Raw genomic sequence first — 27160 nt, forward strand, 5'->3', positions numbered from 1 at the left:
TTGCATTTCACTGTGTTGCGCGTATTGCTCTTTTATGAGAAATAACCGAAATATCAAAATGTAAGGAAAAAATAATATTTGTTATTATTGCGATTTCGAAAATATTGTTAGTGTGCTTGTTCGGTTTTACGTTTATCTGCCTTGCATTCGCTGGCAAAAGCTGTTTGTAAAATTCTGCGCCGTCAAAAGGGGTCAAAGGCAAGCTAGCAGCTGTTCATCAGAGCGGGAAACGTGTTGAGAAAGGCACCATTACATTCGTGCATGATTATGCCGATTGCTGTGGTGGTTTCGTTATAATTATTCTGAACATTCATGATATTTCTATTATGGCTTTTGATACGGGGTTGATACACACTCTGGTGCATGGCAAATTCAAGGACTACCTTGTGGACTACCCAACGTGTGTATGCCTATGCCATCTCATACCATTGTTTAATTCTTGTCTGCTACAACAGGAAATACACAATAGCCTACTCGTATTACCCCTCTTTTTCTGTAAAAAAATAATGTAGTCCGTTTTGATATTGTTCAAATCGCCTAAACCAGTATGATTACGCGTATGGAACAAATCTCCATATAGTGGACGGTCTCTTTATCTCCACGAGTTGGTTGGGGATCGGGGGTGGAACATGTCGCAATTCTTTCTCAAGAATGTTTTACAGATTTTTATGGCTGGTGCTATCACTGGGGTATTTCTGCTCCTCTTTCGTAGGCATGCAGGAATCCGGCAGTTTGAAAGGTAAGAGTATTTCCACAATCCCAGTATTTCCATATTCAAGGAACTCTCCTTGTTTGGGAATTTTTTGCATTGACGTCAGAAGGAATTTTTCAGTGAATTTTGGAAATTCAACGATTTACAAGAAAAATGAAGAAAAAAAAAGGTCAAGGAATAAAGCCATATTTTAGTAAGTATTTCCACTCTCCCATCATATAAACTATGTTCTTTATTAGGGCTAGATATTATTTTGAACTTTTATTATTTTTATTTTCAATTTTGCATGGGTGGCTGTCGCAAAGGGAACTCTTCCCAAAATCTCAAATTTTCATTGAATAAAGACCGGATATTAGACCGTTACACATGATTGGTTTCCATTTTCAGTGTTCACATACACTATATGGTACATGCCAGTGGCGTACCGTGGGTCACGGTATTGGGGGGGGCACCAGCAAATAATTTGAGTCACTTAGTGAGCGCGCGAAGCGCGCTCAGTTGCCAGGTATACTGACCTAATAGAGACACTGATTTTAAGGACAATGCCATTGAACGGATATATGTATCTCACTGGGCAAATAATGCGAGCGCGAAGCAGAAGCTAAAAATTTTTGATATTCAAACCTAATAAGGGACATTATAATCAATTTTTTGTAATCATAATACGTATATCTGTCTCGCTAAACAATGCGAGCGCGAAGCGCGAGCTGAAAATTTTGTATATATTGACCCAAAACAGGGAGATTTTAAGGACTATAATCCATTAAGAGTACACATATCTCACCATAGTCATCTAATGCGAGTGCCAAGCGCTTGCTGAAGTTTGTTAGAATAACATCTAAACACATGAAGCACTTTTTTGTAGTCATTGTAATTATGATTATCATACGCATCTCACTAATCAAATATTGCGAGCGCGAAGCGCGAGCTGAAAATTTAGATAATTCAGACCAGAAGTGGGGGCATTATAAGGATTGCTTGTAGGAATTCAGACCATACGTAATTCACTAACCAATTGATGCGAGCGCGAAGCGCGAGCCGAAAATTTTTAATATTCAGATGAGAAAAAGGGGCATTTTAAGGACTGATTTTAGGAATTCATGGGGGGCAGACATATCTGAGATGTTTCTTTTTCAAGACTACTTAAAGTGATTACTCCATGTTAAGGTCTTAATGAAAAAAACATTTCCTGTCCGTGATAACGTTCGCATTAGTGGATTGGTGAGACTCACCAATCCACTAATGCGAACGTTATCACGGACAGGAAATGTTTTTTCATTAAGACCTTAACATGGAGTAATCACTTTAAGTAGTCTTGAAAAAGAAGCATATGTCACTACATAAAACAATAACTCGAAGTACGAGGAAATATATTTGGTGTATATTGACTTGAAAACGGGAGGTTTTAGTACAACAGGATTATATATCTTGTTAAGCAGACAATGCGAGCACCAGGAACAATGAAGACATAGGCCCTGAGCAAATTATTTTTCTTAAAGTTATGATGAAAATAATGTAAATATGAAAATGAAAAATGAAAATATTAAAGGAGAATGAAACCCTTGAAACCAGCTGAATCCATATCAAAGAGAAAAATCAAAGAAACATATTGTTGAAAGTTTGAGGAAGATTGAATGAATAATAAGAAAGTTATGAGCATTCGAATATTGAGATCACTAGTGCCATGTAGATCCTCCCAACGGCAATGCGACCAAGATCTGTGATATCACACACGTACAACTCCCTCATTACTTTAGTACTTATTTCACTTATATTCTCACTTTTATAGAGTCTACCACAAGGTGAGGTGTTCTCTTTATGAGATGACAAGTACAGAGGTTTCACAACATTATATCATTGATGAATCGTTTGTCATATGATTAGAATGAGCAAAAAGAGATGTTTTGGGGTATATTTTCAGTGTCCAAATGGGAGAGTTGTACGTGTGTGACATCACAGATCTTGGTCGCATTGCCAATGGGAGGATCTCCATAGCATTAGTGATCTCGACATTCAAATGCTCATAACTCTTTTATTGCTAGTCCTATTTTACTCAAAGTTTTGTTGATCTTATTCTTTGATTTTTCTGCTTTCACAAAAGCTAACTTGCTCCAAGAGTTTCATTCTCCTTTAATATAATATAACATTATAATGAATAATGAGGTCTTCTTTCTTACTACGTTTCTCTTCTTTTCTCCCTCTTTTTCTCCTTTTCCCCGTTTTTTTTTTTTTTTTTTTTTGGTCAGCCGATTTTTTTTCATAAAGTTATGATGAAAATAATGTAACATAACATAAGTATAATATAATATAACATTATAATGAATAATGATGTCTCTTTTCCTACTACGTTTCTCTTCTTTTCTCCCTCTTTTTCTCCTTTTCCCCGTTTTTTTTTTTTTTTTTTTTTTGGTCAGACGATTGGGGGGGCACGTGCCCCCCCCCCATGCCCCCCCCCCGTAGTTACGCCACTGGTACATGCATAAATAGTGTAGTGGGTATAGATTTAATACCGAAGCGATGAATAGTTGGCAACACTCGTTATCAGCGATCTCCGACTCGCAATTAGGGAAACAAGAGAGGTGTCATGGCGGCCTGGTTCTACACAAATGAACCCGCCGAATGAAAGCGCGCGTGTGTTTAGCATAGGAGAAAATGGCTGCTATCGGAATTAGATTTTGTGTTTCAAATTGACATCAGCACCCCTAGAAAAAAATTGTTCCAGGACCATTGTGTATTGGTTCATGTGAAGACATATTTAGACCAGTGAGTCTGCTGCCTTGAAAGCATCTGAGCTTGACTGAATCACGTAAGTCTGTAAGAATAACGAGTATTACGGCGATTTCGTTATATTTTAAACGAACATGGCCGTACGCAGCGGGGGGGGGGGGGGGGGGGGGGGGGGCAGGGCGGGCAGTCTGTTGCCACCCCAACCCCTCCCGAGAAATTTTGAAAATCTACAATTTTTACTGAGAGTTTTCACAATATAGTTGTGCATGTAATCCCGGGCATGTAATCCTTAAATCCTTTCACCTTCTGACCTTAGAACACGAAAAGGCGCCTCCATGATAAACTCGGTCGCTTCACTCCTTCGCTTTAAAAAATTTACGCGTCTTGCCCGCCAGGGGAAAAAAATCCTGCTTACGGTCATGTAAACGAAAGCTATTATGACTGATTGTTCACGGCCCCGTCTTACAAAGAGTTACGATTGATCCAATCAATCGTAACTCTATGGAAATCCATCAGTGTCAAAAAAAATTTTCTACAGGAAATTTGCAAACTGTCCTTTGTAAATAAAGGAGAACACACCAAATTGTCAAGAAATCAGTGAATTTATGGATATTCATTCATATCTAAATTTTTTTTGGAACAAACATGCATTTTACATGTTGACTTTGCTGGCTTTCCATAGTTGCAATTGATCGGATCAATCGTAACTCTTTGTAAGACGGCCCCCATGGCTTTTATGCACATGCATCCTGCATCCATGCATGATTTATCTTCACGTGTTGTGAAGGGATCTAGAGTTTTTTGCTGCTGAAAATGTTGCATTTCTTTTACTAATTTCGATGACTGATGTCCTCGTTTAAGGTAGTTATACTCCTTAAAGGTATTGTTTAACTTTGTGAGCATCCGATTAAAAAAATTCTCAAACCAAGATGAAACGTGTGTACAAGTGCATGTATTAGAACTAATAAACCCTGAAAACAACCATTATTGAGAATGAAAAGCTAAAACTACAAGGCAAACCCCGATTTTGTAAATATGCGTCTTATAGACGCCTAAACAGTACACATAAGTGTATGGGATGAAATTAAGATGGTGTTTTCGGTCACTTTATATTTCAATTTTTGAAGCACTAAATAATTATTTTCGAACGCAATTTTTTCTGGGCTTCATTTTTGTAACATATCACAGACACAGGTGACAAGTGTGACCTTCTAGCTCAGATTTTTTAAAAGTCAAACCAATGTTAACCAATCACTTTAATAATGTGAGCATGCACGAATTCGACCTTTTAAAAGGTAAGAGTATTAAAAGTTACATTAAAGATAAATAAATGCAATTTGTGGTGACGATTTCAAAAAAGTTGTACAGGATATCCCATCTTATGACTATCCAAGTGTCTGTCTGTTGAATTTAATAAAAAAAAATGTGCTTAAGGATTGAGAAGGTTATAGTTTATATTGATAATATTATTGATTTTGCAGAAACTATGACACTGAGGAATCCGGTCGAGAACATTCTGAAGTAAGTATCATGTTATTTTTTCATTTATAAGGCTAAGAAGGTTCTACTAGTTAGTTATATCAATTGCTTACCACTTTTAAAATGATGTTACTGTCGGATTTTTCCTGTCACATTCGGGATCGAGTTTGCCATTCAAATTATCATAATTTTGTATTTAGATAACATTATACTTGGGAGCCTCGAAAAGTCGGTACAAAAAAGGGAGAAAGTGCGAGTAAAGAAGCAGAATAAGAAAAAGAAACCAAAACAATCAAGGAGGAGAATGGAAGAAAATAAAAAAAAATAATAAAAATGAGAGAGGAGAACGAAAGATGAAAACAAGGAGGAAGAGAATGGGCAAAGTAAATGAAGTCGTAGAATTGGCAAATATACCATAAATTTCCGTACACTAGACGAGATACGACGAATATCACGATAAATTATAGAGAGCGCTATTAAAGCGCGAGGACGAAAACTGGACACTCTTTCTCGTCTTCCGCGGATCCAGGATTCATATTTGGGTGCATATTGAGTGTACATTGTCCCCAATATTTGACAAGGAAAAAAAGGTCACTAACTAATGAAGGCCATTGGTATCCGGAAAAAAAAGACAAGCAAAAAAGGTCATCACTCCCAAATGAAGACATTTGAGCTCTACGTTTTACGGGTGGGCCCGCACGCACGTTCAGCCCGCCTCCTACACTGCAAAAACCCCGGTGTTGATTTAACACCAGCCCGGAATCTATATATATGTCTACATCATCTGCATCATAGAAGTACTGAAACAACATCAGTATGGAATCAATCCGATGCTGTTCTAATACTAATTGGTGTTGTTGTATAAACACCTATATAGTGTTAGACCAATGGTGTTGTTTAACACTTCTCTGATGAGGACATATATAAATTAAGATTCCAGGCTGGTGTTAAATCAACACCGAAGTTTTCGCAGTGTTAAAGACTATTTTTTGGAGTAAACATGGGGTGTAAATATTCCACTTAACACTTTGTAAAACACCAACAGGAATCAACGCCTTCTCGACGGGAATGCACGCGGAAGAACAACATCGGGTTCTTTAAGATGCACAAGTGCGGCAGTAGTACCCTGCAGAACGTCCTGATGCGGTACGGTGACAGATATAACCTGAATTTTGTACTTCCGTGGCGCTCGAATGTGTTCAGCCAGACACATTTGAGATTAAGCATGGACTTGGTCAAGTCTTTTCCTGTTCACGACTACAACATTCTCTGCCACCACACGCGATATAGCAAAGAAGGTAAGATAATTATGCTCACTACACACACAAGGGGCAGCAGTTGCAGCAATTTGGTGTTGTAGCAAAATAACCCAATAAAAAAGGAAAAATAAAAAAGTATTATAGAGGTAATGCCCCTTACCCCAAAACTTTTTATTTTGCCCCCCACTTTCACCCCTTCCCATTTAAAAATCCATGTGCGGTGTTCTGGTGGATAACCATATCCATAGAAGAGAATTCAGCATATCTCAAAAAAAAAAAAAAAAAAATTGCTCATCTGAGAGAACAATTCTTCTTCATACTGTGAAAATTTGAAGTCATGAAATTGAATTTTTAAAAAGATACAAGAGTTTATTGGACACTATTTTTTCGGACTGCTTGGAAGTATCACTGAGATTACACAGTATGCACATCTCATGCTTGAGTGAACCCCAACTTCAAACCTTGTTTTCTCCTTATTTTTAAGCTCTTGCTGAATTTCCTCTGCATTCAATCTGGTTATTTTTTGTCAATGTTAACATATCATATATCATTTTAAAGCTTAGGAAGTGAATTTTCAGGCTCAATGAAAACTTCAATATTGTTGGTTTGGGGGTGGCAGGTCACTAATGATAATGTACATATTTCTTATTTATTTTTTTCGTAACCGTATATAGGACTGTATTGTATTTTTCTGAAGTACAACATGTACCCACGAATCTTCACCTTATTACCGATCCTTCTCTCTCTCTCTCTCTTATCATGCTTATTGAAGGAATAGTATGTGACCCCCTTCGCTAATTTAAGGGGATAGATTTTTCTGTTATACCATTATTTTAACGAAGATTTTTTTTCTAATGTGAGGAAAATTGAGTAGGTAATATAGTAATAGTGAATATAAATGAGGAAGAGGAAAGATATGGGGAACGGACATCAGAGAAAGAAAAAAATAATCAGAAAGAATGAAGAAAAGACCCCCCCCCCCCACCACCACAAAAAAAGCATTTGATTAAGAATCGTATCATCCGGACAAGGCATATAACACGACATGTGAATAATGATACAAAAAATATATTTTGTTAATATTCATACACGTAAAGGTATCGGGTAATTTTGTGGAAGTTCGCAAAAAATCTGTGCTTTCGGGCCCTACATGCTGCTCGTGCTGCAATAATGTTTCAAGAAGGAACCCCAAAAAATATTTCAATAAGCATCATCCTTCGCATTAAGTAAAAATCAAAATTTATAGCCCACCTAATGGACTGCAAGGGTTACTCAGGGCTGAAAATAACCGTATCTCGAGAAAAATCCGAAGGGCGAAACGCTTAAAATATCAAAATCTCATAACAAATAACGAAGTTATTGATTTATTTTTTAAAGATTATATTAGCATTATTTTGGGAAAACAGTTATGTGGACACCGCCGTAAATAGGCAAAAGTTGGGCTGATGAAGTAATGACACCACTTGCCGTTTCCTTGTGTTACATGAAATCACAATTATTTCATATTTTCGTACATTTGTGTACGATATGTCTCATTAAATAAATGAATTATCGAGGGGAGCGTTTCTTAAAGTCTCGTCAGATGTTTTTATTGGCCGGAATATAGTTTTTACGACAGCTACCATAGGCACTAGCGTACCTACGGGGGGGGGGGGGGGGGCAGTCTTCCCCCCCTGACGAGTCACAACCCATGCAAAGGACGTATCCCTGCCCCCCTAAAGACCTTTATTGCCCCCCTGACGAGCTTGAAGACCTTTTTTGCCCCCCCCTCCCCTGACGAGCTTGAAAACCTTTTTTTTTTTTTTTTTTTTGCTTGTCAATTTTTTTTCTGGTTCGAAATCCTATGCTTGTGGTTGAGGACCTTTTTCTTTTTTTTTTGCTTGTCAATTGTTTTTCTGGTTCGAAATCCTATATTTGTGGCTGAATAACTTTTTTTTTTTGCTTGTCAAATTTTTTGGCGGACGGTTTTGCCCCCCCCCCCCTGTGGAAAATCCTAGGTACGCTATTGGCCATAGGAATCATTTTTCTTAGCCTATCACCATCAAGGAAAGCTGTCCGATCGGACAACTTATGTGACGAAATCTGTCGATGAAGCGAATGGTGGCCCTAAAGGTACATCGCAAATAGACCAAATCGCGAATATTCACGACGAAATTCACGACATCGCCAATTTCGTCGTGAATATTCGCAATTTAGTCTATTTGCGATGTCCCTTCAGGGCCACCATATAGAAGCGCTCTCCTAATTAAAGATCACTCTTCTGCATCATTTTACTTGCCATTTTGTTTTCCTGCAGGCTTTGATTCTTTGTTGCCGGCTGACTCTACATACGTGACTATTATCCGGGACCCGACCACCCTCTTCGAATCCTTGTACACCTACTTCCGTTACGACGAGTGTTTCGGCGTTCCCTTAGAAACCTTCCTGGAGAACCCGCAACAGTATGACCGATCCCACAGTTTTGGAGACACGGACACTGGATGCTACGCCAAAGACAGTATGCTCTTTGAGCTTGGTCTTGATGATACCGAAAAGGCCGACCCCAAGGTCATCGAGGAAATGATCCACAGGACTGCCTCCGAATTCGAGCTCGTCATGATCATGGAATACTTCTCCGAGTCACTGATCCTGCTTAAAGAACTCATGTGCTGGGATCTTGAAGACGTCTCCTACTTCGTGGTGAACGGCCGTGCCACCTCTTTCATCAATAAACTATCTGACGTAACGGCGGAGAGAATACGAAAGTGGAATAATGGGAACACCGAGTTATATCGTTTCTTCAACGAGACGTTCTGGAGGAAAGTGAAATAATTTTGAGAAGACCGCATGCGGGAAGAAGTAGCCAAACTTGAGGAGGTGAATAGGAGAATGGCCGACCGATGCGTCCAGAAAGAAATTCTCAATGCTGTTTGGCACCCGGATGGTGTAGATATCAAGAGTTATCAAGTGAAAGACTCGGCAAGAAACGACCGGGATTGTCAGTTGATAACAAAAGGAGAACTTGCGTTCACTAATTACCTCCGGAAGAAACAGCTAGAAAAATATTTTGGACTGAAACTCATGGACGAACTGTGACACATATTGCATACATTTAATAGAGAAATATAGACTTGGTAAAAGCCTTCATTCTTTTTATTGAATAAAAAAAGTTTTAATTTAATTAATAAGCCATTTCTGAATATGCTACATAGCAACTTTCCACAAGAAATTTCCTTTCTTATCAAGAATATATTGGTACTCAAATATTTTTGTTTGAAAGTGTGTTATATAAGCTTGCCTGACTTATCAATTCGTCGGCTTCCAGCGAGAAGGAATTTAGTGTAATTTCTATGATTATTTTCTTTTGTTATGCCCTCTTTAATTTTTTAATATTCTGAGTTTTTCTTGAAATTTTAAAATAATTTTTGCCTTATTGAATAGCCTACGATTATACTCTTTTAATATTTGATAAGAAAAAATAATTGTAAAAATTACATTAAGTCCCTTCTTGCGGGAAGCCGACGAATCAACTCTAAAAACGTACGAATTGTAAAGCAAATCCGAAAATCATGTCATCTTTTGAGACCTTACGTCACTTTTGCGAAATGATCGGCGTTCGTACGAAATTCGTAAGAACGCCGTAAAAATTCATGTCCCATCCATGAATCCCAAATTTCGTATGAACAGTAAGATTCGTACAAAGCCATCGTTCGTACCTTTGTGGCATAAGCTTTTCTTACGCACTGCCAGTGCACCCTTGACAAATCTCGATCCATTTTTCTGCACATCTTGGTTTTGACATTGAGTTTTCAAACTTGTCTTTATCATCTATGCGTAATTTGATATCAAGGTTTAAAACAAAATCTATTTCGTGTTCATGTAAGTGAAAGACCGTCAGTTGATTGCTTATTTAGAAAAAAAATAATTGAGAATCCCGGGTTCCTTATTTGTGGGACGGTATGGATTGCGATCACCACCCGATGTTCTCCCCGTCGTCCAGTGTCTCTGGGATCTTCTTGCCCTTAGTCTCGGGGAGAAGATAAGAGAGGGCTCCGGCTGACAGCGCGACGGAACCAAAGATCACTTCCGGTAAAGGGGTCCACCATCTGCGAAAGACCAGGAACTGCGGGACCAGGATGTTGGCAAAGCTAGAACAGGACCAGATCAACCCCAGACCAGTATTCCTTGATGGAAGCAAGAGGAGATTGAAAGAATGACGGTTTTATTATTTTTCCACATGTTTGTCAAACTGTGATTTCGCCAAATTCAGTTGTGGTAGACTGACAGGCCGGTAGGGGGTCTGCTACCAAGAATATGCCTACTACGATACTTGGCCAACAAATGTGATAAATATTCTTGGGCAAGTAATCAAGTGCCAATGGGACTCAAGTGCAAAGGGACTAAATTAATGACACTCCCTCATTGGAATTTACATGAACACTGATGAATTGGTAGTTCTCCCAAATATTGTTCATGCAATCAGTGATACAAAGTTCTCAAATATGCATCATTAACTTTATGTGATATTTCCCCCTATTTATGACATTAGGGTACAGACCGCGGAAGGGAAGGGGGGGGGGGTCTTTGATATGATAGGACATAACCTTCAAAGTAATGTGCAGGTATTGGCCAACTTTTAAACCCCATTTTTTTCTAGACATCTCGGCCTTCTTACTGAAATGGTTTCAGGTATATTTACCTGACAACAGTTGGGAATATTTCACAGCCACGTAGATCGATGATGTTGAATGCGGCTGAGACGGCAAACTTCCCCACCATAGCAAGCACAGTTTTCCCAATGCCCTGGGCTGTATGATTTAATACATGAAAGATTAGGTAAGCCGTCTTAAGATGCAATGGCCAAGGTTTTATATCGACTGTTCTTGTGTTAATTAAGGCAACTCGTCAAAAACCGTTGGCACGTGTTTTAGCAGGATTCCTGTTATAAGGATTTTATCCGTCTTTTCATTTTAGTATTCCTGCAATCCCACATTGTCGTAATTGTCCCATTGTTTTGTCCATGGTGACTGTGATGACTTGTATTAGCTGCTTGCAATATTCTCGGAAAGACATATGGCTCCGACTTTTGATGACAAGCCACCTTAAGACTATGTAATTTACGCCAGGTTTGTCACTTTAACCTCCTTCACGAATTGCATCCAATTTGCCAGCCTGTAATGAAGATCAAAGATTCTTACGTAGGAATCCCGAAGCGAGGAGCACGGCGCCACACAGGAGCTGCATCGCCATGTACGTCGGCCTCCTTGACCAGTATTCTATGGCGAAAACCGCGAAGAATGAGGCGGGGATCTCGACCGCACCGGAGACGGCAAACGCCACGTAGATATTCACCCCTAAGGAGTCCGTCCCAAGAGAGATTCCGTAGTATACGATAGAGACTGCAATCCTATTAGTGAAACAGATGACATTAGAAGATGGGGAGGATAGTAAAAAAAAAGGGGGGGGGGTCGGGGTGAGCAAGTAGAGAGGGCAATTTTTTTTTCACTTTTCAAAATCTATGCGATAGGAATTTTGAGTGCCCGTCCGAAGTATTGTACTAAAAATTTGCTAATCCCCTCCCCCCTCCGAAAAAAAATGAGCTGAGTATGAATTCCTCATAAAGGCCCTCTGGCTACGCCCAGCTCTTTTTTTTAATGACTGTTTGATGCACTCGCACCGTAATGAATGATAAAGCGCGTCATTAGTCCATACGCCTGATACTCTTGTTTTATGATTCCAAAGCAACTTTATTCCGCACTCTGCGCCTGCGCACCTCCGAGTGTCAATGATGGTAGTTTGGAATCAAGTAGGACTATGACAGTATTATCAATATCTAAAAAGCAAATAAAACAACACTCGAACCAGAAACATTTAAGGGGTTTGAAAAGCTTACAATTGCCACACCAGATTGATCGTATAGCATCGTAATTTGGGATGACGGAAAAGCTCAATGAGATCTCGCTTCAGACCACCTCCTTCGTCCTACGAAAAAAAATGAATAAAACCAAACTAAAAATGATATTCGATATTAAATCCGAACATTGCGAGGTTTATTACAGGTTTACTTCACTCATACAGTGTCATATGTAAACTCAGAGTTCAGCATTCTGAAGTGCAGTTTAACTTGGACCATGCATGAGTTGTGGGAAGCCGAAAGTGTCAACATCTTGTGTACATTATATGTTTGGGTTTTTTAACACTTTATTTCGCCATGCGTGTTAATGATGAAGATAACTACAACAGTCATTATTCTCAGAAAGCTATGAATGATTTCACATTCAAATAAGTTGATAAATTGAACCTGTACTGTAAAATATAACCTTCAGGGTGACACGACATTTGCTCCTGCGACAATTGCTCCTGGCGCAATTTCGTCCAAAATGTAGGTCTTGGGGTAGGGTTGCAATGAGGTTTTATGCTAGGTTTAGGGTAGGGTTTAGCGTTAATAAACCCCAGGGTTGAAGTTGGCCATTCGATTAGTGTGTGGATTTTAGAGCGGAGCAATTGTCGCCGGAGCAAATGTCATGGAACCACATATCAGAGTCGGTTATCCATAGTCAAACCACAACTTAAGACCAGAGTAAATCCGCAGAGTTTAAATTAAACCCAAGGTCAGAATACTGGCCGAATGTCCAATCACGTCTTAAGACAACTCCAATACCATGGTTTCTGCGTCCAAGGGGTTGCCATCACTATTGCGACCTATTAGCATACCGTATGCGCGGTCAGAGTTTGTGCATGCTTTAATTGCCTTTTATATGATTCGATCCATTTAAATATTCACAAAAAAAGAGATAACCCAACATGTCCAATGTAATAAGGTGCAAAAATACGACTGCAGGGGCCCATTGCAGAAAGAGTTGCGTTTAAACACAGCCTAAAAACCAATCGCAAGTCCCAAATGTGCGCTGTCGATTGGTTGAAAATCAAGTTGCGCATGCTTTTTAGAGTTGCGATTGATTGTAACTCTTTCTGCAACCGGCCCCATATATATTAAATACAATTAATTCCAGTGTCCCGTTGCATAAAAGTTACTATTATGGTAACTTTGCCATCCAGTGGTAACTCCATGTTAACGATGCTCAACGGCCAATCAGAATCAATGATTCCGTGAAAGATTCGATTGCATGGTAAATAATGGTAACTTTTATGCAACGGGGCGCAGGTACGTAGGTAAGCAGGATACTAAGCAGTCCGTACGTTTACGGCTATTGAGTAAATCGTCACAATGTCCATTGAAAATTTATTTTGAAATTTTCCAAACTTTCTTGTGACATTGAACCTTATGATTAGTAGATTTATTGGGAATAGATCCCAACTGGAAGATAGGAACTTTCGAGAAATAAAGGAACACGATCCTCGGATTCAAGAAGACGCTGTCGGACGAATTTTGTACTCGCCGCCATCTTCATTCCGGACTTTTTGCATTTACTACGGGGAAACTCTTTACACAAATTCCTTGAAAATGCAATTCAAATCACACTGGAGAGCTGAGAGGCTTTTGTCGAGAGTTGGTGGACCGGAACAGAATCGGAATCTCTTGAATCTGGACAACGACATAATCAATTGTTCGTCCGGTGCAAACCTTCGGATGATTTGCTGTCCCAATCCACCAACATTCGACAAAAGCCTCTCAGCTCTCCATTGAGATTCTAATTGCATTTTTGAAAGGAATCGATGCGTTGCAGAGAGTTTCCCCGTAGTAAATGCGAAAACTCCCGATTTACGGAGATGATCGACGTAATTTGCATTCACCTGTCAATCACCAATCAGTTTCGCAGCACATGCACAGTCCAAAATGAAACATACACTGCTGCACTGCTTTTGGCTACATCGGCGTTGCCCCAGACATCTACTGACGTCACTTCACACAGCAGAAGCAGGCAGATCTATGCAACCTGCCAAGATTTTCGAACAACTAGTGCAGCCGAATCGTACGCGAGCAGAGCATCGGGCATTCAGAACATGGCATCTGCGTACGCATCGTGCCACTTTGGTACCCTCTTGAATCCGAGAATTGTGCTCCTTGAAAACAAAAACCTGGATTGTTTCCATGAAATGCCTGGTTCGGTGAGATCCCAACCATCCGATGATTCAGAAGTAAGCCGAAGTCATTTGAGAAGAATTGCATACATGAAACGCTGTGTATTGCCTTACCGATTTTGCAGCCACTTTGTCCATATTGAACGCCTCTTTAATTTCCACTTTGTTCCATCTTGCCAGTCGTTTTATGATATCTTCCGCCTCTTTTTTGCGTCCTCTCATGAGCAACCATCTTGGAGATTCTGGAATCGTTCTTCGCGGGAGGAAGGGAAAACCCGTAGACTTCTGACTTTTGTATTTGACTGATCGGTGGGTTATATTGCAAACGTGGGTATTCGAGTTGAGGACATTAAGGTGGATAGTTACTCAGGATAATAATATTGTTATCCTTTTTACAAACTGTCATTGATATTAAAAGAAAGAACGTTTCCAGCCATTTCCCCTCAAATTCGCAAATAGGTTACACAAATTAGTAGACTGCCCTATTCTTTGAAAATTAAGTACACGTTTCGCTAAAACAACACCTACTTTTGTCTTAAAAATACAATTTTAATCCCCTTTCAAAAAGTAAAACAGACAATTACAAACTAGTACCATAAAAACACAACAATTTTTCGTTCAATTTCGGGTACAGAATGTACTCTGAATACCAACTTGGAGCTGAGGTAGGCAATACAATGGTATTTTCTTTTAGGCAAGAGGCTACTATAAAATTTACTTACAACCCCGTGATCAGAAGTAGGACTGGAATAACAGACACGGTCAGTTGAAGATAGCGCCAATTTCTGATCAGGTATGCTAGCAATGCCAAACCCATGTATCCTAACGAATAGAAAAGCCATATGACGTTTCCCGCCCAGTTGCGTTTAGATGGTCCAACTATTTCATTGGCTGACGTGAAAAGGAAGAAAAGAATAACGTTATAGGCCTGAATTCTCAACTCTGGTCTTAACGTTGGAAGCCAAAAGTTACATTACTATCTAGAATTAGTTGATTTGTTGATTTGTCCGCATTCAAATCATTAAAATTAAACTTGAAATGATAAATACACTAGTTTTTCTTATCCATTAAAACATTTTTGTAAAACATGGGAAAGACCCAAGTAAACACAAGAAGCATTGCAGTTAAAGTGATTGGTTAACATTGGTTTGACTTTTTAAAAATCTGAGCTAGAAGGTCACACTTGTCACCTGTGTCTGTGATATCTTACAAAAACGAAGCCCAGAAAAAATTGCGTTCGAAAATAATTATTTAGTGCTTCAAAAATTGAAATATAAAGTGACCGAAAACACCATCTTAATTTCATCTCATACACTTATGTGTACTATTTAGGCGTCTATAAGACGCCTATTTACAAAATTGGGGTTTGCCTTGTAGTTTTGGCTTTTCATTCTCAATAGTGGTTGTTTTCAGGTTTATTAGTTCTAATACATGCACTTGTACACATGTTTCATCTTGGTTTGAGAATTTTTTAAATCGGCTGCTCACAAAGTTAAACAATACCTTTACACAAATTTTTGACTCCCATACTTGTAGAGACAGAATTAGACCGTGGTTTGAATAAAACTTAAGACCAAAATACGGGTCAAAGAGTTTGAAAAAAAATCCAAATGAGATATACTTATGTAGTAAGTTGGTCATCATAAAAAGAAATAATGTCCATCATTATGAATAAATCAATATTTTTACAATAGTTCGATAGATGATTAATTTTATTTAAAGAAAGACAAATAATTTGTGCGAAATTGTGTTTATCAGGAAGGCTGATCATTTAAAAAATTAATGTTTAATTTCTTACAAACGTTGTATTGTTTTTATATTGGTAACTCAAATCAAATCAAGTTTTATCGACAGAATTAGACCATGACTTAAGTAAATCGGAGTCCAGAATACGGGCCAAAGAAATATCCTTCCGAAGGCATTCGGCCATCCTTCTGATTAAAGTGGGTTTTTATTATAAATTATAGTTCGGTAGATGACTCATTGCATGTAAAGAAAGGCAAATGATTTATGATTCCGCCGTGCAAAATAGTGTGCATCACCATGATGCAATCAAGGTGGCTGATTATAGACAAAATTAATGTATAATTTCTTACCAAGTACAAACGTTGAATACAATATACCAGAATTTGCCAATCCAACAATACATCGTAAGACTAGGAACATGATTATGTTTGGAGAGAATGCCAGCCCCACCCCGGACACGATTGTTGAAGCGAGGCAGAGGAAACCAACTGTGCGCCGGCCAAACCTGAAGAGAAGAACAAACAGAAGTTATCGGTATCATCATTTTATTTCATTAAGAATTTCCCTCTAAGAGATAACGACTCACGCGCCGTGATGATACTCCCTTATGTCACTCCTTTCTGACTTGAGCATCTTCCTTCCTTAAGACCAACCTGAACTGCTTTCCTTCTTCATCATATCTTCCAAAGTGGTCTTACGTTTTCCCTGTCTTCCTGTGCCACCCACTTTCAGATCTTATGCTCTTTTCACAGGTTCACCTTCACCTTCCCTCCTCAACACATTGCCCATCCATCTCAATTCACTTCCCATTACCACTTCCACGTCACATGGACCTATCCACGGAGGATTATAGATTGTTACTGGGGTGCTGTGACAATGCTCAGCACCCCCGGGAACAATAGAATAATCATCCGTGGTTAGGTCCATGTTGCACGACAGTTTCTTTCGCAAGCCCAACCGCGAGCATGACCTCACTTGTGTTCTTTCGGGTTCTTTCTATCGTATATTTTAACACCACATATTTTTTTTTTGTCCTGGCTCTTCCCCTTTCCCTCATTAAAAAATGTGAAACATAATTGATAGTTACGCTTAAGCCCATTTTATATTATTTTGATCCCCGATAAGTTTGCGACCGCCTGCGACTGTTTTTTCCCCATCCGGTGTTGTACGATCGATCGCTTGGTGCCTTGCGAGTACTCGCAATTGTTTTGGGCGATCACATGAATGGTCGCTAATTTTGAACAAGTTCAAAATCCAAACCGATCAAATACAATCGGTTCATTCTCATTAAAAAAAATCGTACGACTAGTCATGCGTTTGTCGTGTGAGTGTTGCTCGAAGTCGTACTGCTTCATGCGAGAGTTGGAACGACCAAGCAGTCGCATTCAGTCGGCTGGAGGTCGTGTAACTCTTACACGTGCACTAGCGCTCTACAAAGACCAGTCTAGCGACTGGGTGCGATAATATACACGTAGACCACGAGACTGTCACGACCGATCGTAACACGACTTACAACGTTGTACTACCGTTGCGCGCGAACGTATGCGATCGTTTCTCGTGGTAGCGGAATTAAAGAGAGCCTGATAACGTCCTCAGGGCCCTCTACCATTTTCATCTTTGTACCTGATCCTTAATTCTTCAGCATTACGACTTCCTAACGATGTCAAACTTCACAATATCAATAAATTGTTAAAGGAGGTTTTATACCTCACTTGACTCGCAAAAACACTCGAACCGTTGATTCTTTGACTGAGTGCAGAGCCATCAAGAGATTCAGTCGAGTAAATGAAACTGTTAAAGAGTGGCAGGAGTATAGTTCTTACCGGTCAGAGAGAACTCCAGTGAAAATCGACCCGAAACCGGTGCCGACGAAGTACAGAGTCTGTGTCAGTGCCACGAAGTAGTACTGCCCACACACTGCGTCGTACTTTTGATAAAACAGAGAGACAAGGAGACATCTTACACAGACGAATTGGAATTCAGATCGCTAATGGTCTCTCGTCAGTCCCATCTCCCCTCCCATCTCTCCTTCTTTCTAGAGTAGGCCTATATACACAGCAAAACCGTGTTGTGGTGTACATAGACGACCATAACTGCCTTTTAGTTTTACCCCTTTGTAAGATTTTTAGCGTCAGTTCAACACCTTCGGTGTTATTGCAAGTCATTTACTTGATTCTTGTACAGTCTTTCGTATGATATTCCATGTCTAGGATGTAACTTTGACACATCGGCGTGTCGTCCTGTAGGAACACTAACTGGTGCCAATTTTAACACATTTTTTTAAATTGTCTATGACCGCCGCTAAACTCTACTATTTTCTACTTACATCTTTAATCAGAGTTGTTCCTCCTGATTCTACTTCACCGTACTCCCAGCCTGCATCGCAAGGCATCACGGGATATCCACCAAGATCAAGATCTGGACTGAACTCGACGCCATGGGTGTTGTAACGGGTGCAAGATGAGTAAACCTTCTCCGTTTGATCGTTGTCTGAATAGTTCCAAGGAATGCCGACAGCTCTTTTCCCAAGATCACATTGCCGTGAAGTATTGAACCCGAAATGTCCACAGTCTACAGAGTCCCATTCTGAAATCTACAGATCAATTGGAATATTCATGGATTCATATGGTTGAATCTGTAAAATGATTGTGTATAAAATATCAAACCCATCTTTTGGAAGAAGTTCAAACGAAATCCAGGGACTATGAAACACATTTCTGGTTCATGAAATTATGACAAAATAAACAGACAAACTGAAGTTAAATACACGATCTGAAGAGGTTTTTTTGGGGAGGTTGGCATCCTCGCAGTTTCTTCGCTCGAGCGAGATATACTTTGGAAAATGTTTTGTCCGCCAACGTTCAAACTATGGCATGTATGGGCAGTTTTGGATCACATTCCAGAGCTTTGGGTTGCACGGGCCTAATCACAACTGGCAGGCCATAGATATTCATTCAAGCCAACCCATTGCTCAATTTTTAAATTTGATATTGCTGATTGACAAAAATGAATGAATATGGCTGACAATCTAACACTGATTCTAGGGAGGGTACCTACTGAACTTACTTTTTCCAAATTGGAAAGATATATCACCACTATGGAACTATATTTTTACTGGCGGAAGAATTAGGGTCATTCTACTCTCTCAAGTGATGAATTTGGTCCCGTCAGGTGTAGTCTGCATAAATGCTGATTTATTTTTAAAATGAGCCGGTCGAGGTACCCTTTTCTGGTCAGATATGGAATGTCAGACATATATCCTATCCACTGGTAGTAAACATTCAACCCTCGAATTTCCTTATTTTTTATGAATTCTTTTTAAGTGCCACTTTAACACACGAGTCTATGGGAAATGAATTAGGCCTGGAACGGGGAAAACACGTTTATTCATGTACGCATTGGTTAGTTAGACAAGTCTTTGTGATATCGGTGAGGTGAGAGGTGCCGTGGATGAGTGGTTTAATGCGCCCGGCTTCACCATGAAATCCTAGTCTGCTAGGCAAACCCTTCACTCGAGTTAAGGGTCTAAATGTGCAGCCTACCCATGACTTGTGTACTGAAGGCCCTCTCGCTCAGTATTGGAACAGCAAGTTTTGTATGTGCAAGTCTTTGCGTGGAGGCACACTTGTTGATCAAAGTTCCAATCAGGGTCTGTGCCTGCAGACTAATGAAATCCCGGGTTCGATTCCCGGCACTATCTTTGAGCAAGCCATTTCATCATGCATCAAATAAAAGAAAATGCTATATGCGTTATTGATATCGACATGTGCACGTGTATTTGTATTAAATCGTCACTGTATCTAGATATAGAGACGATCGCAATACTGGCATTGGTATTGATGGTACTAATATCCATGATTCTCGTTTCGCGCATGACTTTTTACAAGACCCTTTCAAGAAATTCAAAGACCCTCACTAATTCATGCAGGAAACCATCGACGCCTATCTTTCATAGCCTTGATTCTTGTGTGAGCTATACTTACCTTGCACCAGTGGTCTACATCCTCGGACAGGAATCCCATAATGAGAGACTGCGCCGGTGTTACTAATATGATAAGACACAAAAGACTGTAGATCCATTTTTGGTAACGCCCAAATTCACCGTACTCGATGAGAATATCGTCAAAGGGTATTTCCTCGTTTGCTTGAATCATCTTAGCTGTCAATGCTATGTCGGGCAGTGTCAACGTTGATTTGGTTTTGAACACTGGAGAGAATCCCCGCAATAATCCCTACACAGCCTTGAGGCTTCATCGTCTTTATCATCAAAGTGTGAACGGTCATGTAAACGGGCAGTGTAATATAATTCATAAAATATTATATTAAGCCATAAAACTTGTTTGAGGAACAAGGTGGGTGTTTAATAAAGCAGTTTGATAGTTACTTTTTGTCTGGTGACAGCCACTGGGATATAGATCGGGGGAACAGGGCATAGGCGGCGGAAGCGGGGGGGGACGTGTCCCCCAAAGAAATTTAGGTTTGATTTGATTTGATTTGATTTATTGTTTTCTTCTGCATCCATAACATTCGTATAATACATTTTTCATAACATAATAAACATAATATGCTAGCATTTTTGGCATGAATCATAAATAAAGAGTATTACAAAGATAATTTCAGACAAAAATGATTAACTATATGATATTCACAATTTGCAGGAGAAGGATTGTCATCATAAGCAGATTGCTTGAAAAAAATGACAATCCCAAACTTATACTAATTGAATTAATTAATACATTTATAAAGCAGAATGGGCATACATTTTCAAATACGAAACATGAATTCATGCAATATTGTAGTATGAAGATGATAAAGGTGAGGGTGACGGTGATATGATGATGATGATGAAGGCCATGGAGATGATGGTGGTCATGATGAAGATATTGGTAATGACTAAATCGAAGGAGGAATAAATTCACGATAAAAAGGATATGACACAGAAATTTTACTTCAAATATTCTGATAATAACATAGATTTAACGTTTGCCTTAAATGAGTGAAGAGACGAAGATTGTTTTACAGGCTCTGGTAGAGAGTTCCACAAATCTGGACCATGGTGTCTTATGGATCTCTGCGCAATAAGCAATTTAGGGTTGATTAAATGGAAATTTGAAGAGTTACGGGTAGGGTAAGAATGAATAGATGTATTCAGAGTATAAAAATTGTGGAATGAAGGTGGGAGCATGTTATGTACGTACTTAAACATAAGTAGTAAACTTTGAAGAGAAGGTTGGGGGACGATCCCCCCTTAATTTTTTGTTGATAACCTTTTTTTTTTTTTTTTTTTTTTTTTTTTGCTTGTCAATTTTTGTTTCCTGCGTCCCCCCTAAAATTTTTGGTTGATAACTTTAAAAACATTTTGTGGTCCCCCCTAATTTTTTTGGTTTCCGCCGCCAATGGAACAGGGCATCGGGGCCCCAGAAAGAGGGAAAGAAAAAAAAAACAATTCCACTACCAAGGAAAACAAACAACAAAAGGAAAGGAAAATGTCGAAATGTGATGTTTTTCTTAATATACTATCAACATGGTCATTATCGACTACATTGTCTTTTCGTTTAAGAGGGCCAAAATGGCTATTCGTGACATTTTATGAATTTTTGCCCTTTACACCGTGTCTCAGTGGCGGCCTCAAAATATTTGGCTCAGTACGCTACTAGCAAGTATAGAAAGTAGTTCAAACATCACTTTATGGACACCATAAATGCTTAAATAATGATATATAAAATATTTCATACGTGAACTTTATCATATCAACATAATTTCATTTGATATGAAATATGAACGAGATTTTAATCATTTGCTTAGATGCTCTTAAGTTTCTTCTATGAAATGCAAATAAGAAAAAAACGTTGTTTACACTTTTAGGACATTGACCCAGCGTATAAAAAATAGCTTGCGACGATTTGAATGAAGATCTAGATCACTGTGACTTGTCTGAAATATGTTGTTTAAAAAAAATAAAAGTACATGATCTATACCTCTTAAACCTTGGAACTTTTATGTTCCAGCTATCAAAAAACGAATTACCCTCCGCCGTTACTTCACTCTTCTTCGTTAAAATTGATATTTACCCTAAACCTCTCATTTTCATATGTTAACTATGACATGTAATTTTCGATTATTTCATTATCAAATATATTTGAAACTACGACTTATTTATTTACCGATCACTTTCGTATCATTGTAACCAGTGGCGTACCTGGGGTTTTTCACAGGGGGGGGGGGGGGCAAAACCGTCCGCCAAAAAATTTGACAAGCAAAAAAAAAAAAAAAAAAAAGGGTCTTCAAGCTCGTCAGGGGGGGCAATAAAGGTCTTCAAGCTCGTCAGGGGGGCAGGGATACGTCCTTTGCATGGGTTGTGGCTTGTCAGTGGGGGCAGACTGCCCCCCGTAGGTACGCTAGTGATTGTAACTGATTTATTATGACGTTTATTCTGCTTTGTATACTATGTATATGTTTATTTTTATGGTTTTTTTTTTAATCTGAAAATGAAATAAAATAAATTGAATTAAAAAGTTGAATTAAAGTATCCGAGCAGAAAATCACATCTCGGGAAATATTCACCCTCACTTTGAATGATACTTCTATCAACGGTCAATTTGAAAAATTTATGCAATGCGTTTCATGGTCGAACGCAAATGTTTGTAATTTCATACTATTTTCTACTGCAAGTATGCACAACACAGACACACACGAGGGAATTATCTAATGTCAAAGAATTTAAATTATTGATTAATGATAGGGCATGAAAAATGTCCGAAAAGGATTAAAACATCATTTGAAAACTTGATGAAATTACAAGGTAAATACATGAATACAAAGAGGGAAGAAACAAGGATATCGACAGTAAAAGTCCAGGTTGCCTGGGAAGGGAAAATGGTAAAACAAATTACTGTAGCCCGCAGGATTTCCACCCCGACCTGGACTTGTACGGTGACATCCAAGAATAAAACGTGGGCCTATACATAAAATTTGCATTAAACAATAATAATTCGGCTATAAATATACGATGAGCTGCGTCGCGCTTCCTCCCGAACCCCATTGCCGTGGATCCGCCACTGTTCTCCTTGCGTCGTCGGCAGGGATGTTGGAGTCTGTCCCCAAGGGGGTAGAGGTTAAACCCCTATAGATCCGCCACTGAAAAAGACCCCTAAAATTAACTTGCTTGCAGATTATTACGTACAATTTGAAATGTTGAATTTGAAGAGTTTGGTTGCAAAAGGGGTTAGGTCCACTTTGGACCTTTCGGAGAAAAAACAAATTTTTTTTATTCTCATTTATTGAAACATTCATTTGAGCAACTAAATTTTCATGATGTACTTCCCTATAATGTGAACATAAAAATTGGATATAAAAGAAATCTACCTGTCTTCAAGTTTTTCTACATATTTTTTTAAAATTATCATTGTGGACTTAACCCCTTTTGCAACCAAACTGAAATGAACCTAGCCCCTTTTGAAAAAAAAAAATCTTTGCCATTTTAGTTCACTTTTTAAAGGGAATTTCAACTTTTCTTTGGTATCATCTCACTAAAAATCTATACATTTAGACCAACAAAAAAAAATCAAACAAAAAATTTGCAAGTGAGCTCTTCATTTATATCGATCGTTAATCAGTTATTAAGGGCAAGAAATCAACAGATTCACAACCCTCGTAAAAGTATATTGCTTATGATCCAAAGTCTAGAGTTACAGTGCTTCATCCCCCTTTTCGTGTTTTAGATTTGTCGTATATTTTAATGAGGAGTCAGGTCAAATGACGGTGATTCGAAATGGCCGGATGGAAGCAGTTATGTATAAACAAGACAGCAATTATGACTCTGCATGTGAATTGCTTAAAGTAAGAGCAAACGATATCACTTTATTGTTACAATAAATAAATAAATAATGATATATATATTTGAAATATACTCACTCGAAAAATATCATTGTATCAACATTTTTATTCGAAATATGAGAGATATTTTATATATTTGGTTAGATACTCCAAAGTCTCCGTTATCTTTGCCTTTAAAAAAGTTGTTGTTCACACATTAAATTCTAGCGAACATGGACCCCGTTTTCTTGAGCATCAAAGTAGCTTGAGCCGAAATGAAAGAAGATAGAAGTCTGAACTAAGTATCTGCGGTCGAATTCAAATGCCTTCTGTGAAATAATGCGTGTTAGATTAATGTGTAAAAATCAAAGCACTTGTTTCAACAAATCAATTGTCTTATACACGTCTGAGGATAATTAATGCGTAATTTGGCTAAATATCATGGCCAACCGTGCAAATTTGAAATACAATTTCGACAGATTTGCCAAAAGAGACATCGCAAACAACGGACAACGCAAACAGTAGGGCCTCTATCTTAATTCTAATAATACAACCTCCACCCCTCACACTCTCTGTTTTTTCTGTAATTGATAATACACTAAGAAATTTTTATTTCGTTAACAAAGGGGCATTCATGTAAATTACTGTTTATTATGTATTGCTTCTGTAATCTCAAGTGTTTGTTACAAACAAAATGAACGCCTTGAAACTTCCCATGTCTCCCATGTAAATATCAATCAATTCACTGAACGCCTTGTAGTGTATGCAATTAAATGGGCTTCAACACATATGCAATAATGATTACAGCGAAAACGAAACCATTAATGACGCAAGAATCATAAAAAACATAGATCTCGTTTACATGTTTAATAAAGTTTCAAAAATACTGCACATCTTCAGCATTGCACAGTAGTGTAATGCTCGTGTTATCGATTAAAAACGGCGTATTTGGCTTATGTTAACATTTATAACCTGGATCATAGAATACCTTTACTCATATCAGTTAAAGAAAAATGGGGAAATTGTGGGTCTTTTAAATAATTTGCTACGACAGCTAGTGTGTAAATTGCAATTTAATCCTAACGCTATGCAATGTAATATCTAATTCCAAGCCCCTGAAATGTGGAGTACCACAATGTTCTATAACTGGTCCTCTTTTATTCACTTTTCATTCATTTGTAATAATATTTGCGCATTGCGTCATCGAAGGTGAAATATGTATCACTTTGAGGTGATACGAATATGTTATGTCAAAAATATTAACAGCGTGGGTCACATTTTCACATTGTACAATATGTGAACACCCCTGTCGAGGTTTCCGCAGTGTCACACTGATAAATCTGAACATGTGAACACACCGTGAACATTTTAATGTTGTCCTCATTGTGAAATCATCGACACACTGATAAATCATTTGCACATTGTGAGACACACGCAGTCCGTTTCAGCAGGGTTATCAAAACTTTATTTGATCATGGTCCTGTAACTTGAAAAAGTTCTTGTTTTCATGCTGAGAAGAATGAAATCAATTCTAAAGCCATGGTTATAATGTCAGATGACTTGCCAGATTTACCTTTCTTTCAAAAAGTCTACATATATTATGCTTCACACATGCACATCAGTTATTTTGTTTTTCCTACACTTAAATACGACAGATCTAAATTCCTTAAGTCGCCACCAATATACCAAAGAGTTCGACATCATTCCTACGTCGAAGATGATGTTCGCAATAAGAAAATAATCAATCGATGGCAACAACCCTGCCAGGGCATACAGCAGTCTATATAATATTCTGAAAAATAAATTCGAAACGTAAATCAGAGCAATAGTGACAAATACTCTTCTATTCTCGAGTTTCCTCTGTTCCGAGAAGACCATACCAGCTGGACCACTTGAGATTGTGGAATAGACGAAAGCATAGAAGAGACCGGTGAACAGAAGGAGGGCCATCTCGGTGGAGGCTAAGGCAGCGTAGAAAGCCGCGAAATTTTGAAGTCTTAAGAAGAAAATCCCCGCAGGTATGAACAAGACCCAGCTGATGATGCAAGCGGCGATGATGCGGGGTGTTGTGATGAGGCCGCGGGCGCCGAACGGGTCCAATCGGATGGTAGTGAACTGGTGTACGGCTGCTAGTAGAATGCTCAGTACAGATGCGAAGTCTGCAGTGTGTACTACGACCGAAGCGGCGGGACTGGTCACTGGCTGTACGGACAGAGATGGAAGAAAAGCCCAAATGGAAAATTATCATGATACCAATAAATTGATCTAAACGTATTTATTATTTGCCTGTATAAACGGAAGCTCTAACTTGACATCTACTTGAGATGACGAGATTTCTTCGTGCCATTTTTGACTTATTGGGCATGTCGATATGACGAGATAGTTATCTTGCCAAGTCAACTTATAAGAAAAACCATGTCGACATAAGAGATACGTTATCTTCCAAAGTCGACTTTTATTAAAAAATTACCAGAAATGGCGGGATACATTATATCGCCTAGTCGACTGCTATACCTGATATGTGGACATGGTGAGATAAGTTATCTTTTTCAGTCGACTTAGTACATGTCGACATGGCAAGATAAGTATCTTCCAAAGTAGACATATAAAATAGTAATACATGTGGTGATGGCGATTGCACATTATTTTGCCAAGATAACTTATAAAGTCGAAATGGTGGGAAAGGTCGACTTGGCAAGTCAACGTTTCTCGACATGACTTGTCTACATACAACATTTTACAATCTACTAAAGTCAACGTATCTCGGCAGGTCGACATACAACTTTTTACAAGTCTACTCGTCAATGCTTTGAAGCTTCCGTACCACGACGTGGTAAACACTAAACTATTTAACTGTTTATCACCCGCGGAAACCAGAAAACATGTGGTGGTTAACTTCCAATTCTTGTCTACATACCATAAACAATAAATAATGACAAGCTTTTATCAGTCTTTCGAACAAGCCCAATGACCTATTGAGATAGCAGTGCGTTCTGCCACTTTTTAGACTGATCTCAAGGCCAGGATATAGTGGTGACGAAATACCATGATTATGATACTACACATAAATATATTCATACATATTTCACTTACCGTTAGATAGATGCTTTGTGTGAACACTACAACAAAGTCGCAAAGAACGATGTTGAATGGTATAATGTTTGTCGATTTTCGCAATTTCTTGTTCATCAATATACACAGCATTGTGGTAAAAGTCACTAAACAGGTGATGATATCTAACACTGTATCGACAGAAACCATCGTTGTCATAGATGACGACGGTGATGATGATGAGGAAGATGATGACAATGACGACGCCTTCATAATAAATGATGAATTTGAGATGTTGCGAGTTCCAGCCATGATCTCTAAAAAGCCGTATAAGTGCTTACAGACTTAA

General features: G+C 38.6%; 2 protein-coding genes across 2 annotated transcripts; one reads left to right on the forward strand and one right to left on the reverse strand.

The window, feature by feature from the left end:
* Window positions 1-251: 251 nt before the first annotated feature.
* LOC129282471 (galactose-3-O-sulfotransferase 4-like) lies at window positions 252-9420 on the forward strand. Its single transcript, XM_054918367.2, has 4 exons — window positions 252-739; window positions 4921-4960; window positions 5964-6216; window positions 8474-9420. The coding sequence occupies exons 1-4, from the start codon at window positions 630-632 to the stop codon at window positions 8986-8988; spliced, it is 918 nt and encodes a 305-aa protein (XP_054774342.2). The 5' UTR covers window positions 252-629; the 3' UTR covers window positions 8989-9420.
* Window positions 8006-20244, reverse strand: LOC129282814 (organic cation transporter protein-like). The gene is made up of 10 exons (XM_064113789.1): window positions 19929-20244; window positions 18272-18538; window positions 17769-17872; window positions 16296-16450; window positions 14922-15090; window positions 14314-14452; window positions 12050-12138; window positions 11355-11563; window positions 10856-10964; window positions 8006-10340 (listed from the first exon to the last, which is right to left on the reverse strand). The coding sequence occupies exons 1-10, from the start codon at window positions 20097-20099 to the stop codon at window positions 10127-10129; spliced, it is 1626 nt and encodes a 541-aa protein (XP_063969859.1). The 5' UTR covers window positions 20100-20244; the 3' UTR covers window positions 8006-10126.
* Between the last annotated feature and the right edge of the window lie 6916 nt (window positions 20245-27160).

The sequence above is a fragment of the Lytechinus pictus genome, chromosome 19 (assembly GCF_037042905.1).
Source record: "Lytechinus pictus isolate F3 Inbred chromosome 19, Lp3.0, whole genome shotgun sequence".
Lineage (NCBI taxonomy): Eukaryota > Metazoa > Echinodermata > Echinoidea > Temnopleuroida > Toxopneustidae > Lytechinus > Lytechinus pictus.

Bases quoted from the DNA above. Each gene is read 5' to 3' on its own strand.
- LOC129282814 (XM_064113789.1), bottom strand. From the start codon at position 20,099: ATGATTCAAGCAAACGAGGAAATACCCTTTGACGATATTCTCATCGAG. The intron at 16,451-17,768 runs GTAAGAACTATA...TCTTCTCTTCAG, and splicing joins ACTGGAGTTCTCTCTGACCG to GTTTGGCCGGCGCACAGTTG. The intron at 10,341-10,855 runs GTAAATATACCT...GCTTCCATCAAG, and splicing joins ATATTCCCAACTGTTGTCAG to GAATACTGGTCTGGGGTTGA.
- LOC129282471 (XM_054918367.2), top strand. From the start codon at position 630: ATGTCGCAATTCTTTCTCAAGAATGTTTTACAGATTTTTATGGCTGGT. The intron at 740-4,920 runs GTAAGAGTATTT...TTGATTTTGCAG, and splicing joins GGAATCCGGCAGTTTGAAAG to AAACTATGACACTGAGGAAT. The intron at 4,961-5,963 runs GTAAGTATCATG...AAACACCAACAG, and splicing joins CCGGTCGAGAACATTCTGAA to GAATCAACGCCTTCTCGACG.